Source organism: Emiliania huxleyi (assembly GCF_000372725.1).
Source record: "Emiliania huxleyi CCMP1516 unplaced genomic scaffold EMIHUscaffold_108, whole genome shotgun sequence".
NCBI lineage: Eukaryota > Haptophyta > Isochrysidales > Noelaerhabdaceae > Emiliania > Emiliania huxleyi.
This window is the reverse complement of record NW_005201912.1, coordinates 253,711-265,850: the sequence shown is the minus strand read 5'-3', so window position 1 is coordinate 265,850 and position 12,140 is coordinate 253,711. Positions and strand designations below refer to the sequence as shown.

At 61.7% G+C, this 12,140-nt stretch overlaps 5 protein-coding genes across 5 annotated transcripts in view; 2 read left to right on the top strand and 3 right to left on the bottom strand.

Moving 5' to 3' along the window:
• Positions 1-630: 630 nt before the first annotated feature.
• Positions 631-1,824, top strand: EMIHUDRAFT_69853 (hypothetical protein; the record flags this gene model as incomplete). The annotated part of the gene is made up of 4 exons (XM_005792353.1): positions 631-1,032; positions 1,091-1,171; positions 1,235-1,497; positions 1,635-1,824. 4 exons carry the CDS (start codon positions 631-633, stop codon positions 1,822-1,824), a joined length of 936 nt encoding a protein of 311 aa, XP_005792410.1.
• Positions 1,825-2,494: 670 nt separating this feature from the next.
• Positions 2,495-3,137, bottom strand: EMIHUDRAFT_223196 (hypothetical protein; the record flags this gene model as incomplete). The annotated part of the gene is made up of 2 exons (XM_005792352.1): positions 2,495-2,660; positions 2,740-3,137. The coding sequence occupies 2 exons, from the start codon at positions 3,135-3,137 to the stop codon at positions 2,495-2,497; spliced, it is 564 nt and encodes a 187-aa protein (XP_005792409.1).
• A 1,301-nt stretch (positions 3,138-4,438) lies between these two features.
• Positions 4,439-4,996, top strand: EMIHUDRAFT_223194 (hypothetical protein; the record flags this gene model as incomplete). Its single annotated transcript, XM_005792351.1, has 1 exon — positions 4,439-4,996. The coding sequence occupies one exon, from the start codon at positions 4,439-4,441 to the stop codon at positions 4,994-4,996; it is 558 nt and encodes a 185-aa protein (XP_005792408.1).
• An 898-nt stretch (positions 4,997-5,894) lies between these two features.
• Positions 5,895-6,926, bottom strand: EMIHUDRAFT_223193 (hypothetical protein; the record flags this gene model as incomplete). The annotated part of the gene is made up of 1 exon (XM_005792350.1): positions 5,895-6,926. One exon carries the CDS (start codon positions 6,924-6,926, stop codon positions 5,895-5,897), a length of 1,032 nt encoding a protein of 343 aa, XP_005792407.1.
• A 4,291-nt stretch (positions 6,927-11,217) lies between these two features.
• EMIHUDRAFT_108739 (hypothetical protein) overlaps positions 11,218-12,140 on the bottom strand; it is a gene marked incomplete at both ends in the record, with an annotated part of 7,619 nt that continues 6,696 nt past the window's right edge. The window contains 3 exons of the mRNA XM_005792349.1: positions 11,218-11,604; positions 11,648-11,755; positions 11,939-12,076. Coding sequence (XP_005792406.1) covers positions 11,218-11,604; positions 11,648-11,755; positions 11,939-12,076 — 633 coding nt within the window. The remainder of the gene's footprint in view (positions 11,605-11,647; positions 11,756-11,938; positions 12,077-12,140) is intronic.

Here is a 12,140-nt window from a genome sequence, read left to right as displayed (position 1 = left end):
AAGCGCTCACATGCCAAAAGACACCTCGCAGCGCGCGTGACGTGACTGACCGAAGCACGCCACGGCGCCGCAAGAGCAGCCGGTCGACGTCGGCACCAAGCGCGCGGCCGCCGGGCGCCTCCGAACCGACAGGGGCGCCGCGGCAGTAGAGAGCACTACCTGGCGAGTAGAGACCACACCTGCTATTCACAGCACAAGCCCTCGCCGGGGGCTCGAGCATGCGCAGCGAAAAGCACCGGTGTGAAAAAGTGAGGCGTGGTCCTTTTTCAAAAAGGACCCCGGTGTGAAAAAGTGAGGCGTGGTCTCTACTCGCCACAGGCAAAACGCAATGCAACGTGGTAAAAAAGAACTCGCCCCGCTCGGGCGGCGGCCGCGGTCACATCCAACCGCTCGCTCGAAATGCCAGCCTCCGCCCCGCTCGAGACTGCGTCGTACATCCTCTCCTTCGGCTCCTTCTACGCCTTTGTGGGGTTCGCCAAGTGGCTCCTCTCGCAGCCGGGCAGGGCCGGCGATCCGGGCGTGTTGACGGCGCTCGCCCGACTCATCGTGGAGCCTCCCGCCAAGTCGGTGGAGGAGAAGAGGAGCGAGCGGCCGTCGGCCAAGGGGCGGCCGAGCGGCGACAGCTTCGTGATGGCGGCGCTCCACGTCGCCTTTTGCGCCGTCGGCATCGTCGTGAGCTACGTGCTATGGGGCTACATGCAGGAGCGGATCATGACGCAGCCGTACGCGACGGGGGAGTTGTTCCGCTCGTCCAAGTTCCTCGTGTTTGCGAACCGCGCGCTCGCGCTGCTAGTCGCCTACGCCGCCCGCGAGGCCCAGCGCGCGCAGGGCGCCTGCGTCTCCCACACCGCGCCGCTGTACCAGTTCTCCTTTTCGTCGGTCTCCAACATCCTGTCGTCCGTCTCGCAGTACGAGGCGCTGCGCTACATCTCCTTCCCGACGCAGGCGCTCGCCTCTAGACCTGGGGCCACTGCTCTCGCCAGCAGAGGGGGGGCTGCTCCTCTCCTCAGCCCGCCACCTCGTCGGTGGAAGGTGGCGCCGAGAGGCGCCGAGGTGAGGGGAGGCTGTCGGAAGGTAGGTGCTCGCCAAGTCGTGCAAGATGGTGCCGGTCATGGTGATGGGCTACTTCGTCTCCCGCAAGACTTACCCCGCCGCCGAGTACGCCATCGCCGTCCTGCTGACCAGCGGCGCGCTCTCTCCTCCGGCCTTGCGAGGCCATGACTGTCGTCATGAGGATTCATGGGTGGTGGGGATTGGGGTAGGCGTCTTTCTCTTCAAGACGTACGAGGTCAACGAGGCACCCGTGCGCGACACGGAGCTGCTGGGCGTCTGCTTCATCTCGGCGTACATGGTGTGCGACTCCTTCACCTCAAACTACCAGTCGCGTGTCTTCAAGCAGTACTCGGTCGGCTCCATCACGATGATGGTGTACACGAACCTCTTCTCGACCGCCTTCACCGCCCTCGGCCTCTGCCTCACTTGGGAGCTCGCGGACGTGTCTCGCTTCGTCAGCGAGAACCCCGCCATACTGCCGCACATTTTCCTCATGGCCGTCTGCTCCGCCATCGGCCACCAACCAGCCGAGACTCGCCGAGAGTCGCCGAGAGTAGCCGAGAGTCGCCGAGATCGCCGAGAGCCGTCGGCCTCCCCTCCCCGCACCGTCGAGACCCCTGGTGGCGATTCTCCATTCATCCTCGATGGCCCGCCGCAGGTCAGCTCTTCATCTTTCACACCATCAAGACGTACGGCCCGCTGGTCTTCGCAACCATCCAGACGGCGGGCCAGCCCTCCGGCGGGTCAAAGAGGCGGCAGGCCGCAGACTGATGCCATGGCGGCTGGTTCTCAGGTGCGCCAGCTGCTCTCCATCTTCAACTCCTTTGTCCAGTTCGGCCACGAGGTCGCGCCGACGGAGCTGCTGCTCGGCATCGGCTTCTTGAACCTTCTCGGAACCTTCTCGGAACCGTCCTGGTAGGTCGTGCCGATGGAGCTGCTCGGTATCGGCATCGTCTTCCTGGCGCTGGGCGCGCAGATCGGACTCCGGTACCGCGCAAGCCGCCGGCCAGAGGTGCGGCCGGCGGCGGCGGCGAAGGGGGGCGTGCGCACGGCCGGCGACAGCGGCGACGCCAAGGACAGCGAGCGAGAGGACTGCGCAGACGACGACAGCGACGGCTCGAGGACGGACGCGGGTGGTGGCGCCAGCGAGGCGCACCAGACACTCCTCCGAAAAGGGCACCAGACCAATCAGCAGCAACAACTTTTGTGAGCTCAGACGGCTCTTTGTACTTTGAGTGCACAACGGATAAATTTACAACCAACGTTCACAGTCACCACACTTCCTCGCCCAGCCAAAGAGTTGACCCTCCACCATCACCTCTCCATCGCCACCAACCCCATCTCCCCTCCCCGTGGGTCGACCACCTACCCACGCGCGGGAGCGAGGGCCGATCGCGCACACACGCACACACGCACGCACAGCCCCGCCGCGGAGGTCGGATCATCCGCCCCCAGCAGCAGAGCCACTCGCGCTGCGGCCGCGGGGTGGTGAGGCGCGCGACAGCGTCGCGGTGTCGAGACGCATCAGCAGGGCGTCGCGGCCGCGGTAGGGCGGGTGCTCGTCCGGGTAGTACCCCGGCAGCCGCTCTGCCGCCTCGAACCCGAACCTATTTTGCGCAACACGATTGGTCGGAGCGCGCCGCCGCCGCCGCCAGCGCGGCACCGCACTGAACGCGCCGTTCGTACATACGCAGCGCGCCCTTGCGCTCAGGGTCCACGTGTAGGAGCACCTCGCCCGGCGGCCGCCGGCTCGACGTCACGATCTCCTGCAGCGCGCGAGCCACCAGCGCCGAGCCGACGCCTCTGCCCCGCGAAGCGGCGCCGACCGCCACCTTTGTGATGAGGGCGCTCGAGGCGGCGCGCGAGTAGAGGCAAAATCCTAGGACGGCGCGGCGCGACGGCGCCTCCGCGACGACCATCCCATTGGTGCGCTGCAGCACGAACGCCGCGAGGCCGGCGGTGCCGAGTCGCTCGCAGGGCGGGAAGGCAGCCTCCTCGAGCGCGAGCAGCTGGCAGCGAACGGACTCGGTGAGGACGGAGAGGGAGTGGAGACTCCACGGATCGCCGCAAGGCGAAGCTGCCATTCCGTCGGAAGAGAATTTTTACGTTTTTCTTCCCCCTTTGACTGTGGTCCTTGCGCGAGGGGAGCTCGATAGACTCGAGGGGCCAGGATACGCCGCGAGGAGGACGGAGTTGCGCCGAAAGGCGAAAGAAGCCGCGAGAACAAGGGACCGGCAGGCGGCGGCGCCGCAGGACGAGGCAGAAGAGAACGACGCGGCAGAGGAGGAAGGAAGTGACAAGGGAGAGAGCGACGAGAGTGGGACGGCCGCGAGGTGGCATGAAGGTTGCAGCGAGAAGCGGCGAGAGACTGCGAAAAGAGATACGAAGAGGCAGACTCCCCAGGGTGGGCGACGGCTAGCGCATCACACTCCTCTCCTTAAAATCCCTGTGTGGTGGCGGCACTTGGAGCACTTGGAGTGCAGTCATTAACCTCACATCCAGGGCCGGGGAGCTGAGAAGCGCACCCAGCGAGCCGGATGATCGGCATCGGGCTACGGGCTAGAGAGCCCTGACCCCTAGCTAGGGGGGGTGCGCATTCGCAGGGCAAGGGCTGTAAAGTAAACACGGGTCTCCGAGAGGGCTCCGTGTACCGGGTTTCCCCTTAACTGCAGAACGCCCCCTCTACTCGGAGCTAGTGGACACGGACACTACGACACCACCCGTCACGTACACACACGACTGTCTAACGTGTAAACCGCCCGGCCTCGAAGTTCGGCGGTGTGAAAAAGCGCGGGAGATAATTCGGGTTATCGAGGAAACGCCCCTGCGTGATGTAATCAGCAATCAGGGAGCCGCGATGCACTCAGCAATCAGGATGCTGTGAGCAAACGACGGGCTAACCATCAGCGGACTATGCGCAGAGCCACAAGCAAGCCACGAGAAAGTCATGAGTACACCACCACCGAGTCATCAGCAAGTCATCAGCAAGGCATCAGCAAATCATCCACAAGTCATCAGCAAGTCATCAGCAAGGCAACAGCAAATAATCAGCAAGTCATCAGCAAGTCATCAATCAGCAAATCATCAGCAAGCCGCCTGACTTGGGTGTGCCTTCGTACCGATGAGCAATGCGCCTGCCGTAGCGAGTCCAGCGATGCGCTAGTGCAAGCACAGCGGCGATATCGTGAGGGAGGGGCCTTTTGGCCTGCAGAGCCGCAGTTCGCGACAGCGCGGCCGACAATCGTGAGGACGGGGTTGTGAAATGAGCGACTGCACGTACATCGTGCGGCAAACGGCGAACGCGGGCCGTGGCGTTTTCGCAGCTCGACAAATGACAGCAGGCACATGCGTCATGAGCGAAGCTCCCCTTCAAGCGTCGAGCTGTATGGAACTGGCTCACCTCGCCAGCTCGTCCGATGCCCTTGAAGGCCTCTGTGGTAGCGAGGCCGCGTCGCAGATCGCACAGAACCACTTTGTGCATCCAGCGGGTTGCCTCCTCTTCCGGCGCATTTCACTCATTAACCACTCGTGTGTGCCGAACGCGTCGATCCGTCTGTGCGACAATGAGGAATTTGCCCACGTAATCGTGGCATGCGACGTGGCAGCAGAGGAGGAGATCGTGCTGTGCTACAGCGCCACCGTCCTCTTCGCTGCACGTGAGATGCGCCAGTCGGAGCTACACTCTCGCTGGGGCTTCACATGCGAATGCGCGCGGTGCTCGGGAACTCTCGCCGAGAGCGAGGTGGACACATGGCGGATGCTCGAGAACGCCGCACTGTCGGCGCAAAATGCAAAGCCACGCGGGCCCGTCGTGGATCCAAGCATCGTGGCGCAGCAGCACGAGGCGCTGGCCAGGCTGGAGACATTGCTTCCGCACCTCTGTGAGCTCGAGCGCTTCCGGTTTGATGCGGCATACTTTGCCGCAGAGAGGTGCAATATGTAGCGGTTGGAACGGCGCTTGGGACGTGGGAAAGCGCCATGTGCCGTTCATGCGAAAGGTATGTATGGCTCGACATTCCATTGCCATTGTGCATTGAGCTTTGAGCTGGGTGCATTCCTGCAAAACCGCCGCCTTGACACGTCTGCGGCCGTCTTCAAGTAAAGCCGTATACGGCTTTATGCACGCGTCGCTCTCCCCGACCCCCCTGTGGTCTCCCAGGAGCCGCGCGCCACACACACACACACACACACACACACACACACACACACACACACACACACACACACACACACACACACACACACACACACACACACACCGGCCCGAACAAGACACATCCTCATCCTAGTTGCCATCGGTACAGTACCTCCCGTCGTTCTGGTGCGCGACATGCAGAACGAGTACTCGAGTACATGGGAAGAGGCCGCGAGGCTGCGCGAGGGGGGCAAGCGGGGCCGCGGGGGGGGCCTAACAATAGAAGTTAGCCGCAAAATACAAGGCGCAAGTCCACGCGTTGTACGGTTGTACGCTGATCGTCCGAGCATGCCTCCGAGGTCGTTTCCAAGTCCATTTAATGATACTGATGACCGGGATTTTCCCTACCTACTTAGGCTCTGATTGGACACCTCGTCGCGGTCGGACCTGTCGTCTCGGGGGACCTCGTCGTGAATTTTTTTTCGCCCGATACCACAGTGCCGCAATGCGTGTTTCACGTACGGTAGTTTCCGGACACCACTGACCCGGGGAGGAGTCACACCGTGCTGCGCGCTGTATGTTTACACAAATATAACACACACATAACACAAATTAACACAATACAGCAGTGGATCCAGTCACCGCACACACCTAATATCTCGCCTAATATATGACTTATGACCTGCTCTATGGGGCAGCGAATGGCTCACTCGGCTCCTGAGACTGGCAGCGTCTCTGTCGGCCCCTCAGAGCTCTCCAGCAGCACCGGCTGCTTGCGACCGTGATCATCAGCGCCAAGCGAGAGCGAGTGCGAGTGCTGGCACTGGAGCTTGGTGCACACCTTGCCTTTGGCCTCAGTGGGGCACGGGATAGTGCCGATCCGCTGCCGTACCAAGCTGCGGAACTTGACAAAGAAGAAGAGGAGGTTGTCATAGCGGCCATCGTAGGCGTCGCCGTGGGACTCGGTGCAGACGTAGTAGACAGCCTCCACAGTGGCCAGGTAGTTCTCCCCTAGATGCTGTCTCCGCCAGAATGCCGTCCGGTGGCTCGCAACTGCAACCCTGGGCAACGCTTGGAGGCAAGGGTGGCCCATGATTTGCCTGGCCTGGCTCCACGTTGAGTCAATCACCACCACGACGAGGCGGCCAGCGTTTCCATCCTCATCTGCACCATCGCCCTCCTGCACCCGCGCCTTCGCCGGTGCCTTTGTCCCCGCCGGTTCCCTCTTCGCCGCAAGCTGCGGCACTGTCAGAGCGTCATCGGACGGGAACAGCAGGAAGGTTCTTCCCGCTGGGAAGAGCTCCGGTGGCAGGCAGGCCTCGTCGCCCTTGTCGAACGTCCTCAGTGTGACGCAGCCGGCCGCCAGCACCGCCGCGTGCACACCCGTGCTCCGGCTGCGCGGCTCCTTTGGGTGTGTGATGATCACGAAGCGGAAAGGCAACTTCGCTATCTCCGGCCGGGCCTGCCCGGGCAGCATGGCAAGACACTCAGAGCAGAAGGCCGAGCGCATCACGCCACAGCCCGAGCATCGCTCCCTGCCAGGACTCTCTTGGCCGAGGGGCGCCAGCTTCAGCTTCGCAAGGCGCGCATCACCCTCCCTGTCACGCTCATCAAAAACCTCTCGGAAGTCGGACCGCCGCGCCTTGGCGATCGCAGCCGCAGAGGATATATCGCCGACGCGGAACAGCTGTCCACCCGCCGCCTCCGCCGACGGCTCGGGTGCAAGCAACTCAGCCATGTGCTCGTCCGCTCTGCTACCCTCTCTGCTACCCTCTCTGCTACCCTCTCTGCTACCCTCTCTGCTACCCTCTCTGCTACCCTCTCTGCTACCCTCTCCTGACGACTCCTCTGAGCAGATTCGAACTGGCGACCAAAAGCTGAGTGAGGTGCCGCCACTCCCCCATGACAGTAGTAGTCTAAGTTCTGAGCCTCGCGGCTTAACGGGTCTAAGTGTGGCTAGCCACGCTGGAGTGCTTACGCGGTCTAAGATCAGCGGGAGCCTCTTACACCGGCTAAGTCGGCCATGGCACGCGATATACGGCGCTCGCGCCCAAATTTTCTTCGCCTGCGCGGCGGGCGATCGATCCTCCTCATGCTCAGCAATCGCCGCCTCAGCATCCTCCTCTTCCGATTCTCGTTGCTGCTTCTTGAGCGCACTTCGGCGACATCTAGCCAAATAGTTCTCACAAATAGCCTCAAGCTCAAACAAACGCATGTCAGAGAAGCCTGTGTATGCTGGTCCTCTTTGAACGATCCGCGCGTGAGGTAGCATAGGGCCTTGTTGGCAGCAGCCAGCTTGTTGCGCTGCTTCGTTGCGATGAGCTGATTGGGATCGCAGAAGTGCATGCCAAGCACCGCCACGATCTTGAAGCAGAACACATCGCAACCGCATCGTCCGCACTGCCATCGGCATGCCGCGCCCGCCGCTTCGCCGCAGCCGCCTTAAGGCACGCATAGCGGCAGCACATGGTACGGGTGCGCGTACTTGAGCAGGCGTTGCGCGCCGCAAGTAGCGCACTGGCCCTGGGAGACGGCGATATGGCGTCGTGCGCGGCATACGCTAGTCGGGACCGCGTCCAGGTATTTTTCGGGTAAACCTGGACTTTTGCAGGTATACCCGGGTTTTACCCGGAGTTGGCCTCGTGTCGTCTAAGTTCATGGCCCCCGGCCTTCCAGCGTCTAAGTCTGAGCCCGGCTCCGTGCGGGAGCTAAGTTGAGCGCTCGCTCGCTGCAGAGGCTAAGTGTAGAGCGACCCTCTAGCCCTACTACCCAACCATTATGACATCATTTCCTGAATTGCCCACCACCACCCAGGGCGGTAGGCGCGCTAATAGAGAACCTGAACTAAAGTAAATTGAACGAAAGTATAAAGAAGAAGATCAAGCATCGCATGTACCATGTTTCATTGCAATGATTTTCAATATATCATGCTTAGTCGGCTTATCACAGTCGCTAGCTGCCTTTGAAAACTGAACAGTTTTTTTTTCCTTGTTAGCTTGCTAGTATGTTTGATATTCATGTGTCAATCATTGTAACATCACACTTCTAATCCTCTATCGCATCCTCTACCACTCCCACCACCACAGCTAGCTGTGGTGGTTCCGAAAAACAGGTGCGCGGGACCTCAATCCGCAACGGTAGCGAGATAGGTGCTCGCATATACTATATGCAAGCACTATCGCTAAAATCTGGCAAAATGAGGCCACAGCCCCGCTGATGCACTGTCTGCTAGCGGGCAGCAGCAGCACGGCTCGGCACCGCGCTCGGTGGCGTTTTGCTGACCTCAAACGTCAAAGCACAGCCGTTTCGCGATGGCTGAGAGAGAGCTGTGCGCCTGTGCAATCCACGCGCACGCTACCAGCGGAGGATGGTGTGCTGCTTTGGCGCGGTGCTGAGAGGTACGCGCGGCGCTGCAACTACAGCGCATAGCTCTAGGCAGCACCTCGAAGTCGACGTTCGTGGCGATTCGCGTCGAGCGGACCGGCTGCGAGCCAGGTGGGCTACGAGCGAGTGCAACCACGACGGCAGCTGTCAATCTCTGAGACACAACAGCTGCCGTCGTGATTGTCAAAGATGGTGCGTTTGGCAAAGCAGGTCACCAAACGCGAGCGATCGAGTCGGCGCCGGCGCCGCGTCTCGCGTCGAATAAGAATTTGAGCATTGGCGTTCTGCACGACACGGGGCACGGGACTCGCGCGCACTGGCTTTGAAAGAAAAACACTTTTCAGTGAAGAATGTTTGTCAAGGAAACCGAGTCACCACGCACATCTACTGACACGGAAGTATGCACACTGTTCCAATATGAACATCTTCAGAGACGCGCTACTCAACAAGTCCTCAGCTACTAACAACATGCGGCAGATCAGCGGCCGTCGGTGGGGCTAATCCTTGTACTCAACTGAATGATCTAGTAAGGCATGTCGAAACTTTTGTTGTTGGTCACCACACGCGGGTCGGCCAGATGCTCACGCCGGACTACCTCAAAGCCGCCTTCAAGCACTACCGCTCGACGGCGCACGAAAACGAGGGTGGGGAAGCTAGCGAAAAGGCGCACGCCGGACCAGGCGAGAAGCGGAAGGTGCCCCTGCTGACGCGCGCGAACCTGCTGCCCGAGATGGAGTACTTCGACCACGATCAAGGCTTCACACCTCTGAACCTCTCCGTCGCCAAGCTCGCCTCCCTCGCCACCTCCCAAGGGTTCTGGAAGCCGCACTCCATGTTCGTGTCAGGAACCACGCAGAAGCCGTCGCCTGTCTGCCAGAACATCTGGTTCTGCATCCGCCGCGATCGTTCCAAGGCGGCGCGCATGGATTGGATGAATAAGCTGCTCTACGGTCCGGAATATGGCCCCGAGGACGACATGGCGATTGAGCAGGCTCTCACGGCACACAACGACGGGCCGGCGCCGTCAGTGACCAACCCACTGACATATGCGGAGTGCGTGCATTCGATCCGCACCGGTGTGCTGCCCACGGGCCAGGTGCTACAAACCGGCCTCGATGGCTACACAGGGCGCTCGGTTCTCATCGACCTGCACGGCTGCCCGGCTGCAAAAGAGGTTGCGAGCGCGCTGGGAGGCAACGAGATGCGCACCCTCTTCGCGGCGCACTTGGACATGCAGCCGACCGCGAGCGCCAACGGGAGTGCACTCACTGCCGCTGCTGCGGCCCGCCTACTGGCTTCTGCTGCTGAGCCGTTCGCCCTCAGCCTGGCAGATGTCAAGGCGCGACTGCTCCACCCGACGCTTCTGGATCAGGTGGGCCGCATGCTCTACCTCGACTCCGTCTCGCAGGGCCTGTCAGAAGAGGACATGCTTAACCTGCAGACAGCTGTTGTGGACGAGAGCGTGTCTTCGTCTCACCCCTGGATGGCGAGCGACGCCCAACCTGATGCCTGTGTGGAGGACGACATCCTCGACGTGCGCGACGTGCTCGCACGCGTGCAAGGGAGCATCAACACGTTTGAGGAAGGCCCTCCGAAGGTGCACGTGGCAATCGTGCGTGACAACACTGAATACTTCGCAATTGCGTGGCAACTCAGCCTGCAGCACAATGCCACCCTGCGCCGTCACCGCCGAGAGCCAACTCCCCCGCCCCCTACCACGGAGGCAGGCTCGGGCGCGTGTGCTGCACACGAAGATGCCCTTCGAGCCGCCCGGCGAGGACTTTAGCCACCCTTGCTACGTTAGAGCGCGACGATTGTGCTCGCCACATAAGATCTGTCCAAAATGGTGTATGAGCATGGCCGTGTTTAATATCAATACTTGAGTAGTTAGCTGTTAGTCAGTATGATATAGCTGTATGTGCCGACGTCGGTTGCTCGGCGTCGTGTTGCGCCGCTACTGGAAGTGCGCGCATGTGCATGTGCAGTTGATGTGTGTAAGACGATCGTTCACTACCTGTAGGGCTGGGCACCGTCTCCTGCTAGCGGTCCCTTTCGTCGATACCGGCTCCCTCCCCCCCCCGTCGCTCGCTGAGTCGCGCACGTGCAATCTAATGGCGAGCAGCTTCTTTATTCTTTTTGGCAGGCTGGCCCGTCTGCACTGCACTGCACACACTCCTCTGGAGTCTGGTGCGTGGTGGACTCGGTGTGTAAGGGGACTAACGTAAGGTGTCTGTGAGACGGTGCGGACGCGGCGAGGTGCGGGGCTGCCGGGGGTTGGGCTCGGGGTGTAGAGTACATGGTGTTGTTTCTCGCGTAGAGGCTAAGAGCCGTGTGGCGAGCCACGATGCGACTCTATTCACACACAGCCGGGCGCAGACACGCCGAAACACACACACACACCCCAAAAAGAGAGACGAACACACACGACAGTCGACACGTGATTACGCCTCGTCAGTCAGCTTCCGCTAGGTACTCTCACCTCGCCCGCCGTGCGTAGTGGGCCCCTCTCGCCCAGCGCCCACCCACACGCAAGCGGCAGGGGCTGCCCCTCTCCTCCTCTGCGGTGGCACCGCCTCCCCACGGCTGGCCCCCGCTGTGCTTCGCACGCACAGCGCGGCGCTGCGCCGCCCCCTCGCCCGCGCTCCTCAGCCGCTTGACGGGCGCAACCCGGTGACGTACCCCGACTCGCCGAGCGACGCCTTGAGGTGCTGCAGCCGGTCGTCGACGTTCTGCTGCTGGCTCTCGAGGTAGGCCTTGTTCTCTTGCACCTGCATCCGCGACCGGATGGCGTCCGCCTTCTTGGCCTCGCGGTCGTCGCGCCACTGCACGATCTGGCGGTGGATGCGGCGGCGCGGCCCGACCTCGTTGAGGCCCATCTCCTTGAGGTCCTCGTAGGTGAGGTCGCCGAGCACCTCGAAGTCGACCCGGTGCCGCTCGAACAGCTTTGCAAACTCGCCGAGCGACCTGGGGAGATATGGGGAGATGTGGGGAGATATGGGGAGATATACAGCTTTGCAAACTCGCCGAGCGACCTGTTCACAGCTAAAGGTGTGAAGAGACGCCGTTCACAGCCACCAGCTTCGCAAACTCGCCGAGCGACCGCTTCTCGAGCCACGTCTTGACGTCGACAGAGTCGGGGTCGACGAAGAGCGCGTCCATCTCGAGAGACTCCTTGCGGTGCTCCTGTTCACAGCTGCAGGTGTGAAGAGACGCTGTTCACAGCTGCTCCATCTCGAGAGACTCCTTGCGGTGCTCCTGTTCACAGCTGCAGGTGTGAAGAGACGCTGTTCACAGCTGCTCCATCTCGAGAGACTCCTTGCGGTGCTCCTGCTTGAGCCGCTCGACGAGCTGCACCGCGCGCCGCACCTCGGCGTCCTTTGTGACGCCGAGGGCCATGATGTCCTGCTTGGACAGGTGGATCAGGTCGACCAGCTGCCGGTAGCCCGCGCGCACGAAGAAGGCGGAGAGGTGCTGGATGCCCCACATCTTGAACTGCTGCTCCACCTGCAGGCGAGGTCCCGACGAGGCTCGAGGGAGGCGGCAAGAGGGCGGTGGGCGGTGTGCCGCG